Source organism: Telopea speciosissima, chromosome 6, assembly GCF_018873765.1.
Source record: "Telopea speciosissima isolate NSW1024214 ecotype Mountain lineage chromosome 6, Tspe_v1, whole genome shotgun sequence".
Taxonomy (NCBI): Eukaryota; Viridiplantae; Streptophyta; class Magnoliopsida; order Proteales; family Proteaceae; genus Telopea; species Telopea speciosissima.
Window position 1 is genome coordinate 36,853,178 of NC_057921.1, and position 17,894 is coordinate 36,871,071.

At 42.5% G+C, this 17,894-nt stretch overlaps 1 protein-coding gene across 1 annotated transcript in view; it reads right to left on the reverse strand.

Annotated features, from left to right (window-relative positions):
- Positions 1–1,199: 1,199 nt before the first annotated feature.
- Positions 1,200–17,894, reverse strand: part of LOC122664178 (cytochrome c6, chloroplastic-like) — a 33,179-nt gene continuing 16,484 nt past the window's right edge. The window contains exons 2-5 of the mRNA XM_043859893.1: positions 1,698–1,802; positions 1,583–1,614; positions 1,440–1,503; positions 1,200–1,351 (exon numbers count right to left, since the gene is read on the reverse strand). Coding sequence (XP_043715828.1) covers positions 1,211–1,351; positions 1,440–1,503; positions 1,583–1,614; positions 1,698–1,781 — 321 coding nt within the window. The 5' untranslated portion in view covers positions 1,782–1,802 and the 3' untranslated portion in view covers positions 1,200–1,210. The remainder of the gene's footprint in view (positions 1,352–1,439; positions 1,504–1,582; positions 1,615–1,697; positions 1,803–17,894) is intronic.

A 17,894-nucleotide genomic window follows, 5' to 3' on the forward strand; every position in this document is an offset into this window, starting at 1 on the left:
TCTCTCCCAAAGCCTGCTTCCTTTATTGGTGAACGTGTATTTCAGTCTACTTGGCACGACAGTTGTCATTATTTTCTTACTTTCCCATATACTAACCCCTATTATGCAGCCAAGCTTTCAAGTACGTTTTCTATTCTATGCATATTTTGAACTCATTTTTCTTATATTTGCAATTCCATAGCCTTTGTATATCACTCTTTCAATGCCCAAAAGCATGTTATACTACTACTTAGACAGGCAATAGAAAGATCGGCTAGACCGAGCAGATTGAGGTGCCTAATACCTACCCGTACCGTAACTTGACCCATACCCAAACCAATGGAGCGATCAGTACCCAAAAGGCATTACAAGAGAGTCATTATATTTACATTATGGTTCCTAGACCCTCCTCTAGGTGACAACTCCCAATATTCAATTCACCTCTTCCTCTCTAGTCCCTCCCCCGAAAGAGAGATGAGGTTTAGGACATGTGGCGATCTCTCGCCATGTCATTGTCCTCACAAGGTGCGACGATGCATGAAGGAGGGCAGAATGCGCAGAAAGGCGTGACATAACCAACCTCGCTCTGATACCTATGTAGGATGGAAACAACACTGGTTTAGGGTTACCTCGTCGATGTTTAACATGCAGTGGAGAGGATCTAGTTACCCTACGCATTGTCCCTCACGAACCCTAACGATCAAATCTTTAGAGAGATCTCAACAGGCTAACGAGACTAGGATGGAGATTGTTGGAGACAATTACACAAGAGGGAGAGAGGCAGGAGATGAGAGAGACAAAAGAAAGAGGTTGAGATTGCATTCTCAAATTTTATCTTTTTTTTCCTTAGAGGCCAAATATCCTATTTATAGATTTAACCAATTAGGATTTCTAACCCTAGTGGGTCAGAGATTGCCACGTATGGCCCCTCCAGACGAGGTGAACTAGATCAAGACCCGTTACTAACACTAGCCAATGAAATTGTTATCATCATTGACACCATAATATAGCCATTCCAAATGCTATAGATTATGTACTTGTTATGCGACATAAGTTTAATTTCTAAAGGACACGTTTTAAAGATATACATTTTCTCTTATGGCGAAACAGAGGACCACAACTTTTATTATTAAGCCATTGAGTTTACATAGTTTGGGGAGTCACACAACAACCTAATTTTTATTGTGACCAAAATGCACTGTTGATGTTGGTCTTCTTTTTATTATTGGAATCAATTTTCATAACTTTCAATTTTTGGCCACCCTTGATCAGCTTGTAGCTTCACAAACTCTACCAGAAGTTTTATTTTCTCATCCTGCAACTGAGGCCCAAATGTACACTGGCCCCTTGGTGTGCAATTTTCCCCAAAGCCCTGCATAGAACCTAAAATCTGATTACCTAAGACGAAGTAATTGGTCATTTGCACAAGATTGGCATTGGTAATTGCTTGGAACACTTACTGGCATTCTTCTATTTCCATAATACGTGATCCGATATATCTCCGCTTCTGTGTCGATGCCATTTCTATAGTATACAGTTGGGTGCAATTATTGAAAGGTCTCCCATTAGCTAAAAAAAAAGTGGGGTTTGAAGTTTGTGTTACCTTTGTAGATCTTGTAAAAAGAGTGTTGCACCCTGAGAAACAAAGATTCTTGATTAAGGCTTGGAAAAGAGAGAATAGAAAAGATTTATTAATTTTGAATGGTCGAGAGTGGTACAAGTTGAATTATGTTTCCACCCCCATTATGACATCCAACGCAAGCTTGACGAAAAGGTGTTGCATGTTGCTCCTCTTTAAGCATCAATAAGCTGTCCAAATGATACTACATAGGAGAAGAGTTAGAAATGACAGTTGATAAAGAGAAAAGTAAAAAAAATTGCATAAAGATTTATTCAAGATAATGAAAATTTGGGCAAATTATCTATGTCTCATGGATTGTAAAGCCTTACCTTTTCTTAACCAATTAAGTATTAAAGATCGGAAGTATATTGATCCAATATTATGTTATTTTTTAATCTCATAATTAGCTTTTTAATTTTAGTTTAACAAATGGTATCAGATTGTTCTCTATAATATTGTGCTCACTCAAGACACTATCTTTTGGCTTTTGGGTTTGTTGGAGACCTGTAGGTCACTAACTGTGCAAACCAGAAACGCCAATAGACATGGTGGCCTTGTTCATCAATTTACGTTAAAATCATAAACCAATAGTTGTGCATACAATCACCTGCTAAAGTGCACTAGGGTAGTCTGCTAACATACGTTGTGCTCATGTGTACTAACATGAATTATAAGTCATTAGTAGACCTGAAAACCCTACCTAAGAATGAGATTTTATCTTGTTTACCTGACCCACTGACCTATTGACTTTTGACTGGTCCTGGACCTTTTGTGCCCAAGTCAGCTTTGAACTAGGCCATTGTTTTGTTTCTATTACTCCAGTTTGCTTGTTTCTTTTGTATCACCTAAGAAGGACTTCTTCTTCCTGTTATAACTTTAAGCATTGAGGGAGGACAGCTTTCTTTCCTACAGAAGTATACTTTTCGATACTCCCATAAAGTTATGTAAGACAAAATCCTGTGATGTCTTGGTGATACAGGTTGTTAATGTTTATTCCGTAAGTCCTATTTGGATGCACTTTTAAGAATTGCTTGATTTATTCCAAAGGGCTTGGCTTCTACGTTATGGAATTAATTAACATTTTGGATTATATCACCAGTTTTTTTGTGAGTTTTGAACCAACATAGGGTTGCAATTTTATGCTAGTTCATGATGACTGGTAGTGTCACACGGCCCTACATATCAAAGCCTCCAATCATTCTTGCTGGAGAGATGCGATGCAGGAAGAAAGAAATGCCCAGGAAAAAAAGAATAAGACTTAGTCCCATTGCTTGCAAGGAAACAAGCCATTGGCTGCAAGTAGATTTACAAGATCAAGCATAAAGCAGATAGCTCAGTACAGAGATACAAAGCGTCATTAGTAGCTAAACAAAAATATTGAGTCAAAAATTCGAAAAGATTTTCCCTAGGTTGCACGTCTTCTGAGGTGCTTGCGAACGTCGTCTAGATGCTTTAAGTCATTGTGTGATAATTCAAAACATTATAATAGCCTTATAAAGTTTGTTATTTATTAAATGTTGGAACTCATGTGACAAATAAGGTTTTGTAGTGATATTAGAGTATTTTATTGGGTTCTTGATGATATATTTACAAAATCGCCACTAAAGGGACTTTGAAATCGCTACACTATCATAAAGTCCATAAAGTAAAGGAAAGGCAAGTTTCGTAAATGAATGGGATTAACGATATTTTTCTTTCAACTTTTTTTTTTTTTTTGGTAGAAAATTTTCTTTCAACTAATGTATGAGAATTGGTATCGATCCCCAAGGAAGTAGATAATTTTCATACATATAAGTTGGAATAAGATCGAATGATAACAATCAAGCAAAGGAGTTTTTTATGGGGACAATTTTGTGGATCTACTAGATTAAAACAATAAGTACAAAACAAGTAGGTTTACAAGAAAAATTAGGTGTAAAACAAACTCAACCCTAATTGTTTTGTAATTTATTTTCTTATCTAGTAGATCTAGGAAATTTTTCTTATTTTTTTATGTCCCATAGCTAGGTATGTGATTCCTCTTGTTTTAGACGTGATACATGTATTCTAGTTTTATTGATTAAAATGTAGACGTTTGCAATTTGCAATCTTAGCCCACTAGCAGATTGTAGTGTAGCTTGTTGGTGAAGAATCAAACTGGGTTTTTTAGCATTAAGAATATAAGCTATACTGAGTTGCAGCTTTAACCATAGGTGAGTTGTAATAAGATATCATTTATCACTGAAATTGGCATAAGTTGATTTCAATCTAAAGTTTTGATAGTACATCACACATTTTGTCTTTTCTTATGCTTGATAACCACTTCAAACTCCCCTATTGATTGGAGATAACTATGTTGATTTGAATGAGAAAGCTCTCCTTACCCTTGGGTGCATGGATTTGGATCTAGCGCTCCAAGAGGATTAAGCCACTACTCTTACAAAATCTAGTACTATAAGTACCGTGGTCCTCTCGGGCTCCGGCGAGGGTTTCCTCAGCCTCTTCTTGACGACCGTATCTTATTGATACGGATAATAATTTCAATGTATAATGTTGATAAATGGGGATTGGGATCATGCATTAAAATATGCTAACATAATGTGAAGTCGCCACCTAGGGTTAGGGCCTAGGACCTATTAGGTGTGGCCCTATCCATTGTGAATGGAATCGGGCTACGTGACTCCATATGGTCTAACCAAAGGTTCGGGTAAGGGGTCCGGTTACGAGTGTGGGAAGGTGTTAGGCCAAAGCCGGTCTCTCTGTCTTAAATGCTACATAAGGACGAATGTTCTCTCTCTTTTTTTGCAGGGATGGGAGATATTATGAACTACATTCAAATGTTATAAATTGAACTAGAACATAATAAACTACATTACATATATGAAAAATACAAACCAAAATGATGAAATATGAAAGGACTACATTGAATCAACAAGAGTGCAGTAATTATACCTGTACAGTTGTATTCCCTTGGCTCAGTGGAAATAGACGAATGGACTGATGCCAATTCTTTCTGGGCAGAGTAACGGCTCTTTCAGATGGTTTGAAGAGGAGCAAACAGACAAAATCACGTCTGAAATAATGGGGTTTTGATTGCTATCCGTACACTGACGGGAAAACAATGCTTAGGAGCAGAAGTGCTCTATGCTTGAAGGGATAATCGAATGATCTATCCACGACCAAGAAAATTTCACTCACTCACACTCTCATAGGAGAAAGGGGAGAAAGGAAGGTGAAAAATGAGGAAACGAAGGTGGAAATCACTTGGGGAGGGTCTCTCTACCCGGAATTCCTTGTTTTTTGGGGTAGGGGGACCCTCCTATTTATAGGGAGGGGTCCCCTCTCTCTACTGGCCAGATAAGTCCTCCACGGCGCCGTGGAGATGTCCACGGTGCCGTGGGGGACTTTTCCAAGGCGTCATGGGTGACGTCAGCAAGCTGATGTCACACCCCCTCGTGGCGCCATGAAAAGCCGATACACATCCCCACGGTGCCGTGGGAAGGAGTCCACGACACCGTGGGGGCGCAGTGCCATTTTTCCTTGTTTTTTGGCCTAAAATGGGTCATTTTGTGTTCAGAATGGTTCTCAAGTTTATGAGTCAGGTATCTTAGATTCAGAAAGAGGGAAAATGTGCCATCCATCGTCCATGTCCCATTGTCATCATCGCCGATCAAGGGGTGACAAAAATCAGTGTCTACAGTTTTCCCCTCTTTGGCCGAAGCCTGTGCCAACAGCGCGAAGGATAAAGACAAAAGACCAACTACTTTTGTCACCAAGAGCATGTACTGCTGACGCTTTGCTCAAAGGAGACAGAGTTGCCAAAAATAGATAGTTAATCACGATGAAATCTTTCGATAATCCTCAAAAGAAAAACTCGAAAAAACCAAATCTCTATCATGCGAGCATTGCTCAATCAAATTTTGAGGGTGATAAGGCACCACTCGACCAAAGATCAAGTTTGAGGGTGATAAGGCACTGCTTGACTGAAGATATGAGGGTGATAAGGCACCGCTCAACCAAAGATAATGGGGTGATAAGGCACTGCTCGACCAAAGATTAGGTTTTGAGCGTGATAAGGCACCACTCGACCGAAAATCAAGTTTTGAGGGTGATAAGGTACCGCTCGACCGAAGATTAATCTTGAGGGTGATAAGGCACCACTCGACCAAAGATCAAGTTTGAGGGTGATAAGGCACCGCTTGATCGAAGATATGAGGGCGATAAGGCACCACTCGACCGAAAATCAAGTTTTGAGGGTGATAAGGCACCACTCGACAGTAGATTAGGTTTTGGGTTTCACTGGGAAATTTTTAAAGATTTCACTGGGGATGTATAGCTTTGACAACTGCACTAGGGATGCATGACTCTAAGGGTGATGAAGCACCGCTTTTGAAGGTGAAGGGACACTTTCCTGAATGGAAATCAGGATTAGAGGACTCCACTAGGGATATGTAGCTTAGAGGGTGATAAGGCACCACTCAATAGGGTTTTGACAACTTTATTGGGGATTAGTATGGCATGTACACCACTAGGAATATTAGGACAGATGTACTTTCCTAGGATTACGATGCTTCCACAGATGTGTAAAAGGAAAGTTTAATAACGGGTGACCCCTATAAAGAAGACTTGTGACTTTCATAAGTGCAGAAGTAATTGAAAACTCGGTCAAACTGTACGCGAGGCCCCATGATTCGGGTTGCAAGTGGCTTTCATCGTAATCGGATAATCCATTTGCTCGTGAGTACTTGCATGAGGAGTAATCCTCAGACTTATGTTGGTATATATATATATATATATATAACTACCACTTCTTGGAAAACTGACTCTAATGATACCATAGAGTCCGTCCATCCTCCACTTGCCAACCTCAAATTAACAATTAATGGAGCAGAAATCCCTGCTACCCCATTTAGAGCAACAAGCGGAGCCACTGAAGGTGAGAAGAAACTCATTGGCTTAACAAACTATACAAACCAACACCTCTTAACAATTGGAAGCCAACTATCTAGGGTTGAAGCGTTAGTACAACCAAGACTTGATCCCCCTGAAGAAGCTGCTAGTTCTTAAAAAACAAGACCCATGTTTATAACACATAATATGAACAAGAGAAACATGAAAATTCTAAACAAAGTTGATGCCTTAAGAGAAATCGAACAGCGTTTAAGCTCCTTAGTCATCCCAGAAAGTCCCCAAAAGGAATCCCAAAGCCAATCTCAACTCTCAGAGATTGCAAGAACTGTTGGAGTCATAAACCTCCAAGAAACCAACAATGGACCAAGCACTATAAATGTAATAGAAGAAAATTTCCAAAGGTCCTACCCAAAACCAACCTTCCCCAATTTACAAATGGAAAATCGAGGGATTTATTCCCAAGCTTCTTACCAAAGTGGAGTCATCTATGAATGGAACATAGATGGAATGTCCGAATACAACATAATAAACAAGTTACAAGAAATGACCATGGTGGCCAATGCCTACCGGATCAAGGAAACTTCCGACCAAGCAGTGGCTGACCTCTTGATTTCATGATTTACTAGCCAACTAAAAGGATGGTGGGACTATGTCCTGACCATTAATCAAAAGACTAAAATCTGAGCAGCAGTCCAAACTACTGAAGATGGAACAATAATCCTAGAAAATGGTAGCGTCGTTGAAGATGCTGTCAACACTCTCATCTTTAGTATTACCAAATATTTCTTAGGAGACCCCTCTAGGTTAAAGGATAAATCTTCAGAACAATTAACAAACCTCAGGTGTAGAAAACTACATGACTTCAAATGGAATAAGGACATATTCAGGACCAAAGTCCTAACCAGGGAAGACACTAACTCTCCCTTTTGGAAAGAAAAGTTTATCACTGGATTACCAAACATTTTCTCAGAAAAAATAAAACAAAGACTTAGGAAAGAAAACAATGGTGAGATTCCCGATGAAAATTTTACCTATGGAGACCTAATAAACACCATCCATAAAGAAGGCATATATATTTTCTTCTCTTTTGTTTTTTCTATTCCTTTTTTTTCCTCTTCTTCCCCTTTTTTTTTTTTTTTTTTGGCCCATGGCACCGTGTGGGGGTCTGCAGGGCACCGTGTATGGGAGGCACCGTGCTTGCACGGCTCCGCATACATGGCTCCGTGCTAGATCCCACGGCTCAGTGGGCAAACTTCCACAGCATCGTGGGCCACTATCTCACGGGGCCGTGGAGATCTCCACGGTGTCGTGGGCGCGATGACTTCTTTTATAAATAGAAGTGCCCTCCCCTCACTTCTCTATTGCCATTTTTGCTGCGGAGCCCTGCCTTTTTTGTTCCTTTTGCAACCCACTCTCATTCTCACCATGTCTTTCCGCCGACGAGGACGCCAGTCTCACAGGGAGCCACTGCTTGGCACTACTGCTCGAGACGCACGAGCTGCATGGTACCCTTCAGGGGTTACCCTAGTCGACACCGCCTGCCACGGTTGTCGCTCCATATGGGGCCAGGTCAGTAGTCCCACTCTGTTATGCTTTTAATTTTTATAGGTTATTTAATTTATCGCCTGGATGAACCTTTAGACCTAAGACCTTGACCTAGGACTATCGGCTAGAAGTGAGACCTAAGTGTCTCCTGACACGTAAATCGAGGCAATGCCTAAAAATTCCATTTAAGTACTACACAACACACAGATTGAACCGAGACCATTAGACCCTTCCTTAGATATCTGTTAGCATAAATCGAGGCAATGCCTCGAGATACCATCTTTAGGCACCCGGTGACATGCAAATCAAAGCGAGGCCATTAGACACTGCCCTAAGTGTCTTTTGGTACGTAAATCGAGGCAATGCCCTTAGATACCACCTTAGGCATCCAGTGACACGCAAATCAAGACGAGGCCATTAGACACTACCCCTAGTGTCTTTTGGCACGCAAATGGAGGCGATGCCCCTAGATACCACTTAGGCACTCAGTGACATGCAAATCAAGGCAAGGCCATTAGATACCACCCTCAAATGGAGGCGATGCCCCTAGATACCACCTTAGGCACCTAGTGACACATAAATCAAGGCGAGGTCATTAGACACCACCCTAAGTGTCTTTTGGCTCGTAAATGGAGGCGATGCCCCTAGATACCACCTTAGGCACCCAGTGATACGTAAATCAAGGCAAGGACATTAGACACCACCCTAAGTGTCTTTTGGCACGCAAATGGAGGTGATGCCCCCAGATACCACCTTAGGCACCCAGTGACATGCAAATCAAGGCGAGGCCATTAGACACCACCCTAAGTGTCTTTTGGCACGCAAATGGAGGCGATGCCCCTAGATATCACCTTAGGCAACCAGTGACATGCAAATCAAGGCGAGGCCATTAGACACTACTCTAAGTATCTTTTGGCACGCAAATGGAGGCGATGCCCCTAGATACCACCTTAGACACTCAGTGACACGTAAATCAAGGCAAGGGTGTTAGACACCACCCTAAGTATCTTTTAGCATGCAAATGGAGGCAATGCCCCTAGATACGACCTTAGGTACCTAATGACACGTAAATTAAGGCAAGGCCATTAGACACTACCCTAAGTGTCTTTTGGCACGTAAATGGAGGCGATGCCCCTAGATACCACCTTAGGCACCTAGTGACACGTAAATCAAGGTGAGGCCATTAGACACTACCCTAAGTGTCTTTTAGCACGTAAATGGAGGCGATGCCCCGAGATACCACCTTAGGCACCCAGTGACACATAAATCAAGGCGAGGCCATTAGACACTACCCCTAGTGTCTTTTGGCATGCAAATTGAGGCAATGCCCCTAGATACCACCTTAGGCACTCAGTGACATGCAAATCAAGGCAAGGCCATTAGACACTACCCTAAGTGTCTTTTGACACGTAAATGGAGGCGATGCCCCTAGATACCACCTTAGGCACCCAGTGACACGTAAATCAAGGTGAGGCCATTAGACACCACCCTAAGTATCTTTTGGCACGCACATGGAGGCGATGCCCCTTATTTATTTTCACAGTCTCTCTTTTTTTTTGGTATTGATCTTGACTGTTGTCCCAACTATTTTGACTGACCATTTGCCTTATTTTTCTTTGCAGGGCAAGCCTCTCCCTTCGCCCAAGAAGTATTGTGGACTGGAGGCTATTTCGGAGTGGTACCGCTCACTCTGCCCGGTGGTACAATCATGGGTGATTTAGACCGGGTTGGGACACATCGCCGCATCTCTAGCCCGTGAGTTGGACAGCCCGACTGCGAGGGCTTTGATAAAGAGGTGGTGGCCAAGCACCCATACGTTTGACCTTCTATTTGGCGAGGCGACGATCACCCCTTTAGACTTCTACATGATCACGAGGTTACCCTTTGGAGGGGTACCCGTGACCATGACTCCGGTGGAGAGGGTTATAGCCTCGATGGAGCCGTTAGAGCGCCTGAAGTATTAGAGGCAGTAGCTGGGGATCGCTGTTACGGGGAGAGAGATCCCCGCGTCAGTCCTGGGGGGTTCCTGGATGAGAGGGTCGCTACAGACCAGTCGCCGTCTGATCTTCAGGATCAGCAGGCTCAATGCTTCCTCCTCTTCTTGTTGGCGAAGGTGATTTTCAGCGATATGACGGGTACGATGATAGTTGATGCCGCATATGTTCACTTTTTTTAGGACTTCGACCTAGCCGCGGGCTATGATTGAGGTGGTTCGGCGTACGCCTACTTCCTGGATATGATGGACTATCTGGTTGTGGGGTCGTTAAACTTGATCGGATGCTGCTATGTCCTTTGGGTAAGCTTCCTCAACTTTGCCCCCCCCCCCTTTTTTGTTTTATTTTTGTTTATTCGAGCTCGCTTTGCTAACTCACAACCATCTATTACAGATATGGAGCTACGAGATTTTACGGTTCTGGGTCCCCACCTTCAGACCTAGGGATGACCTAGGAACCACTTTTCCCAGATCTACGCAGTGACGTAAGTCTCACCTGCTTAGGAGTGGTCGCCATAAGGACCTTGAGTCCATTCGCGACCTCCTAGATGAGCTGCAGCCTGCTGAGGTAAATCTAAGCTGATTGTTCATCTTATTTTCTCTTTTCTTCTTTTTTTGTTTTTGTATTGATCTTGACTTTTACTTGATAGGCTTCTCTTCGCCCTTACTTGGGGGAGGTGATTTTAGATTCGGACCTGTTTGCTAGGGCCTCAGCTCTCTCCACCCGTAGGGTCCTCTTTGAGGGCCCGTGGGGATTTGCCTTTTACTTGGGAGAGCGAGTGTCCCTGCAGTGGTCCGAGGCTCGCTTGGTGCCCTGCCCTCCTCCAGCCAGAGTTCAAATGCCAGCCCTGATGGATCGAGAGGAGATCAAGCATTGGAGGGCGAGTGACCCTGGGATTGGGCTGGTGTTAGTCGAGACAGACTATATTGCCTTTCTTCACCGAGAGACGGTCTACTTCCCCCTCACCTGAGAGGGGCCTCTGGTGAGATTTTCTCCATTTTTCTCACTTTATATTTACTCATTAGATTGTTAAGCTAACTCTTGTTTTGTTCTTCTTTTGACAGTTCCCAGGCTGCCCTGTGGTCCCAGGGGTCTACGGTGGTGGGAGTTCTTCCTGCGCCTCTCGAGCAGTGGAGGCGGAGTCAGGCGTTGGGCCTTCTGGAGAGGCCCCAGTCTTGCAGATTGCTGGTCCAGATGACCACATTCCAGGATATCGTTCATGGTTTATCCGCCACCACACGCCTAGGATGGTCGAGGTCATCTTGCCACCTCCTCGGGCTGCAGACGTTGACCTTGGCCTCCCTCTTCCTTATGATGGGGTGAGCACATCTAACCTTCCTAACACTTATCCATTCAAATTTTTGACATTTCAAACGGATATCTTGTCCAGGTGGACGCGAGCCGATACACCGACATGAGGCGTATGATGGTGACCATGGATGAGATGATCATATCTCAGGTGGATGCGGGCCATCGGATGGTAATGCTTCACCCCTCTTTTTTTTTTCTTTTTTTTTTCTTTATTTCTATTTTAATGCTTATTTTTTTCAGAGGGTTGAGCTTGACCACTATCGGAGAGAGGTCAAGAGATTGAGGCTTGCGAACGAGCAGCTGCAACTCAACCTCACGTAAGTCGAGGTCGAGAGAGATGGCCTCGAGGATGTCTCAGAGCGGGAGGGGAAGCTCTCGGATGTCGAGATTGCTCCCGAGCCATATTTTTATATATATATTATATATATATATATATATATATATATATATATATATATATATATATATATATATATATATATATATTTTATCGACACAACTATGTACATTTACTCTTTTTTGTTAATTTATTTTTTGTTTGTATGATATTATTATTTTTTTTTCATTGCACAGATGTGCTATGATTTTTTATTTTTTTTTGTACACTTTATTCTTTTATACATGTAAACAAGTTGTTTACACACTATTGCATGAATTCATTGGATACTTCTTTCCTTGAAATGCACACATGACTCAATCCTTTTCCTTAGAAGCACGAATTCCATTGATCAATGGTTCCATTACATGAGAAAGGAAAACAAATGAAGATGGGAACATTGGATTGATATCACTTGTTTACAACATTTTTCCACATTTTGGACAACAGAACCACCACTTCTTGTGTCAATATCTCTGGGGTTCTGACATTCTTCAACTTGGGTTGTTCTTGCCTTAGAGATACTAAGGAAGGGATGTAAAAACTGGTATGAGTCAGACTCATGAATCTCACATAATTGCACCCGAGGGTTTTTGGTTCTTCTACCTCGGCCTTCATCCAGGGCCAATCCCACTTGATTTCTTGAACATCTCTTTCCTCCAAATATTTCTTCCAGTCTTGGATCTTGTGGAATTCTGGCTTTTCCCTTTTTATTTGGTAATGCATGGGTCAGAGGTGAGGACATGGAATTGGTGCTACCAACTTCATTTTTTCCATCAACCACATTTGGAACACTGCCGGAGATCCATGAAAGAAGTCTGTTCCGTATTTCTAAGATTGACTCATGGTATCAAACCCTTTGAATGTTTCTGCTAAAATGGTGGGAGCGATGTCGCATCCTCCTTCAATCTGTTTAACTACTTCCGCAATCATTGGAGTCATGCCTCTTCCTGGAGATGCTAACAGGTACCTCCCAATCATACAGAACAAGTATGCCCGCTTTCTAAATCTAATCTGTCCTTCCTCTTCAAACCTATTATTGTAGAAGATCTTCACAACTTTTAATGCATCTACCTTGTCATAATTGAGAACTTGCTTTACCTCCTTCTTATTCATGGCAAAGAAATCTTCTAAATCTTTGAAAAGCTACTCTTTCTTCATGGTTGGGAGGAACAATTTTCCTCGAGGGGGTGCCATCATGCAAGCCCAAAATTCTTCAATGGTCGGAGCCAGCCAGATTTTTCCGAAGTGAAATGCTTGTAATTGGGGGTTCTAGCACTTCGACACTTCTTTGAGTAAGTCATGATAGAGCTTGAAACAACCGATTCTTCCCAGCATGGTTAGATGGAGATCCTCTAGAAGTGCGGGCTCATCCACATTCATCCGGAGGGTCCACTGGTGCAACTGTTCGTCTAATCCTTCTTTCTTTGGTCCCCTCATACTACCTGCATGAAGGATCGGGCTAGCATTTTGTGGCATAGAACGAAAAAATCCTTTGTTAATAACCAACTCTAGATGGTTTTTCACCTAAGCTAAGTCAATGAATAGAAGGCCAAGTGGCGAGATTTACCCATACATACAGGGGATGCCGGTTGGCAGAGTTTATAGAAGGGAACTAATACAATGTCCCCCTTTTTTTTTTTTTTTTTTTTAAGACCGCACTCGGATATATCGAGTTGCCTACGTATCCCTTGGGAGGAATCAGGTAGAACATAGTTCAAGTCACTTCAAGTGACTCAAACGAAATACTTCTTCAATTGGTCCATGTTGACTAATCCCCGAAGATCTTCTCCATCAAGGTCAAAGAGTTGAACAGCCTGGCCTGGAAATATGGTCTTGACTTTGTAAGGTCGGCTCCAGTTGGGCCGGAACTTTCCCCTCGGATCATGAACAGGAGCTCGCTGCTCTCTCAGAACCAAATCTCCTTCTTCAATGCTTCGAGTGCGTACACCTTTGTTGAATGCCCTAGCCATTCTTTATTGATATTTCTTGAGATTGTCCATGGCTTTCATCCTTTTCTCATCTAGGAGATTGAGCTCTTCATATCTGTTCCTTACCCATTCTCCTTCAGGTAACTGACTATCGAGTAAAACTCAAAGAGAAGGGACTTGAATTTCTACAGGCAACACAGCTCCACATATAAGAGAGTATGGGGTAGCTCTGGTGGAGGTCTGGATAGAAGTTCGATATGCCCATAGGGCTAGTGGAAGCTTCTCTGCCCAGTCATTGTGTGTATCTGCCATCTTTTACAGTATAACCTTCATATTTTTGTTGGCTGCTTCTACCGCTCCATTAGTCTGTGGACAGTAAGTAGTAGACTTATGCCTCTTCATACCAAACCTATCGCAGAGTTCCTCCACTTTTCCCCTGAAGTGCAAGCCTTGATCCAAGATCAATTGCTGAGGGACACCGTATCTGCAAATGATATTCTCTTCTATGAATTTTACCACTTTAGCTTAGGTCAAGACTGCATAAGACTGGGCTTCTACCCACTTTGTGAAATAGTCGATGGTGACTAACACGAATTGGTGTCCATTATAAGCTTTTGGGGTTATTTTGCCCACTACATCGATTCCCCAAGTAGAAAACGGCCAAGGGGTATTCAACGAGTGTAGCTCTATTGGAGGAATGTGGATAATATTCGTAAATATCTAGCATTTATGGCATCGCTTGACGAAGGCGGCACACTCAGCTTCCATAGTGGCCCAATAATATCCCATCCTAAGAATTTTCTTGGCCAACATCCATGCATTCATGTGTGGTCCGCATATTCCTTGATGGATTTCTTCCATAATGGTTTGAGCCTGATCCTCATCTACACATAATAGTTGGATACCATCATAAGACCTCTTGTACAACAAGTTTCCTTGGAGGATGAATTGAGTAGCATATTTTCGTAAATGCCACTTCTCTTTTTCTAAAAATTTTTCAGGGTACCTCCTTTCGTTAATGTAATCAATCACGGGAGCATACCAAGGCCTTCCATCCTCGGTGAGTGCATTGACTGGTTCTCCATATGCTGGGCGGGTCCTCCTTTCTATTAGGAATGGCTGGATCTTGTCCTGAGTATCACATTCTACCATAAATGCCAAAGTGGCTAAAGCGTCAGCGAACCGATTGCTATCCCTGGGTAGATATACTCAAAGGAGACTTCATTGAAGCATTAGATCAGTTGCTCCAAATAAACTTGGTAGGGCTTTAACTTCTCATCCTTAGTCTTCCACTTTCCTTGTGTTTGACAGATCACAATGGAGGAATCTCCATAAACTTTAATCTTGTCCACCCCTACAGACAAAGCCATCTCTAACCCAATAGCACAAGCTTCATACTCTGCTATGTTATTGGTGCAACTGAATTCTAACCGGAAGGCCATCGGTAAGTAAAAATCACCTGGGGTTATCAGTAATACCCCTGCGCCAAATCCTTTTTGATTGGCGGCTCCATCAAAGTACAATTGCCACACTTCATTTGGTTTTGCTTCTATGGAGTGCAAATCTTCATCTGGGAAAAGGTCCTCTGTTGCTCGGGAATCAACTTCTAAGGGAAATGCTGCCAGATGGTCAGAATTTGCTCACCCTTTCACAAATTTTTGATTGACATAAGTTATGTCAAATTCTGATAATAGCAATAACCACCTAGCTATCCTCCCTGTCAATGCTGGTTTCTCGAAAAGGTACTTAATTGGATCCATTCGCGAGATCAACTTGACGAGATGTGATACTATGTAATGCCTTAGACGCTTAGTTACCTAAACCAGGGACGTGCAGGTTTTCTCCATAGGAGCATATCGAGTTTCATACTCCAACAATTTCCTGCTCACATAGTAAATTGCGTGTTCTTCTCCATCCATCTTGCCAATTTGGGTCATCATTGATCCGACCGTTGTTTCTCCTATTGACAAATATAGGAGCAAAGGTTCACCGAGCACTGGAGGGACAAGTATGGGGGGAGAGAGTAGATACTCTTTGGTTTTCATAAAGGCATCTTGGCATTTCTCATTCCACTCTTTCGGCTCTTTCTTCCTTAGGAGTTTGAAGATAGGTTCACAAGTGGATGTCAACCGAGTTATGAACCTACTAATGTATTGAATGCGGCCTAAGAAACCTTGTACCTCTTTTTCTGTTTGGGGTGGTGGCATTTCTGTAATGGCCTTTATTTTGTCAGGGTCCACTTCTATCCCTCTCTCACTGACGAGGAAACCTAGCAGCTTTCTTGCTCTCGCCCCCAATACACACTTTTGAGGATTCAACCTCAGCTTGTATTCTTTTATTCTTTCAAAGAACTTCCTGAGGGCTACAAGTGGCCCTGTCGGTCAATAGATTTGACTATCATATCATCGACATACACCTCTACTTCTTTCTGTATCATGTCATGGAGGATAGCTGTGGCCGCTCTTTGATATGTTGCCCCTGTATTTTTCAACCCAAAAGGCATCACCTTGTAGCAAAATGATCCCCACGGTGTGGTGAAGGTAGTCTTCTCCCTATCCTTTGGGCACATGCTGATTTGGTTATATCCTGAGAAACCATCCATGAAGGATAGCAAAGCATAGCTTGCAATATTATCCACTAAGATGTTGATGTGGGGCAATGGGAAATCATCCTTAGGGCTGACCCTATTCAGATCACGAAAATCCACACACATCCTGACTTTCCCATCTTTCTTAGGAACTGGGACAATATTGGAAAACCATTGAGGGTACTGAGTTACTTAGAGAAATCCTGCATTCCATTGCTTGATGACCTCTTCTCTGATCTTCTCACTCCATTCCAGTCACATTCTTCTCAGCTTCTGCTTAACTGGACGAGCATCGGGATATGTCGACAGTTTATGTTGTACAATCCTTGGATCAATACCGGGCATATCCTTGTAAGACCAGGCAAAAACTTCCTTAAATTCCTTGAGGAGAGAGATCATTTGGGACAATTCGTCATTATTGAGAGAAGAACCAATTTTTATCATTCGAGGGCATTGGTCGGTCCCTATATTTATAAGATTGGTGTCCTCTCAGATAGGTTGGGCTCTTCTTTGCTCCAATTGTTCTAACAGGTGACGATGTTCTAGGACATTATCATCATCAGAAGAACAGGAAGAAGAAGAAGCATACTCAGAATCAGCAATTTCATTCATGATAAGGGGAAAGGTACAGATAGACCCAGCAGGCTGAACATTGCCACGGGACTCAGATACAGACTCAGGGATAGACTTAAACAAAACTATGCTAGAGATAGTTATAACTTCAGATTCATTAACACAGAAATCTTCCATCATTCTTGCCCAATTTGCTATAGATCCTTGGAGGGGTTGTATGAGAAGATGTGGTGCTGGTCCTTCTTCCTCTTCTTCAATGATCACCGCCACTTCGAACAGCTCACCGATCCCATGATCTTTTTGAGCTTCTTTCTTGCTGGCTTGATCTAATTCCATGGCTACCCAATCTACTTCATTCTCGAAGAATATTTCAAGCCCTGGTAGACGTTTGCCCTGCTCTTGATTGAACCATGGTTCTTGATTTTCACAGTAAGGGAAGTCTTCTCCCTCTTTCACGAAGTACCCGTTCAAAGTCTTGAAATACGGCGTACCATTCGCCGCATTGTTCTTTCGTCCTGTGGCTTTCTTCTTTGGGTCCTTCAGGTTAAACCCTAATCCACAACGATTAGCATTGGCCTGTATTCCTGGGAATGCTGGTATCCCTTGTTGGTTCTTTCCTAACCCCAGTCCCGGAAAGTACTTCATCTTTTTCATGATCTTTATAGAGGCCTTGCTCCATGTCATCAGGAATTTCTCTAGACTCCAATCTTCTCCATTTGCAGAGGTAGTGCGAATGTGGCCAATTTCAAACCCACCTAGCTGTACTTCCTGTGAGGGTGAACCACCTACTTCAATGTTTGCCAAAGTGTGCACCATTTCTAGGTCTCCGAAGATGGTAATCGCTTTCTGGTCATGTATGAACTTCAACTTCTAATGAAGACTTGATGCTAAGGCTCCTGTTGAATGCAGCCATGGCCTTCCAAGCAACATATTAAAGGATGCTTGAATGTCGATGACTTGGAAGTCTATGATAAAGAGGGCTGGCCCGATCTTGATATTGGTGGTAAGAATCCCAATTACCTCCCTCCTGGAATTATCGTATGCTCTGATGGTTTGACTGGATGACTTCATCTTGTCTAGAAATAAA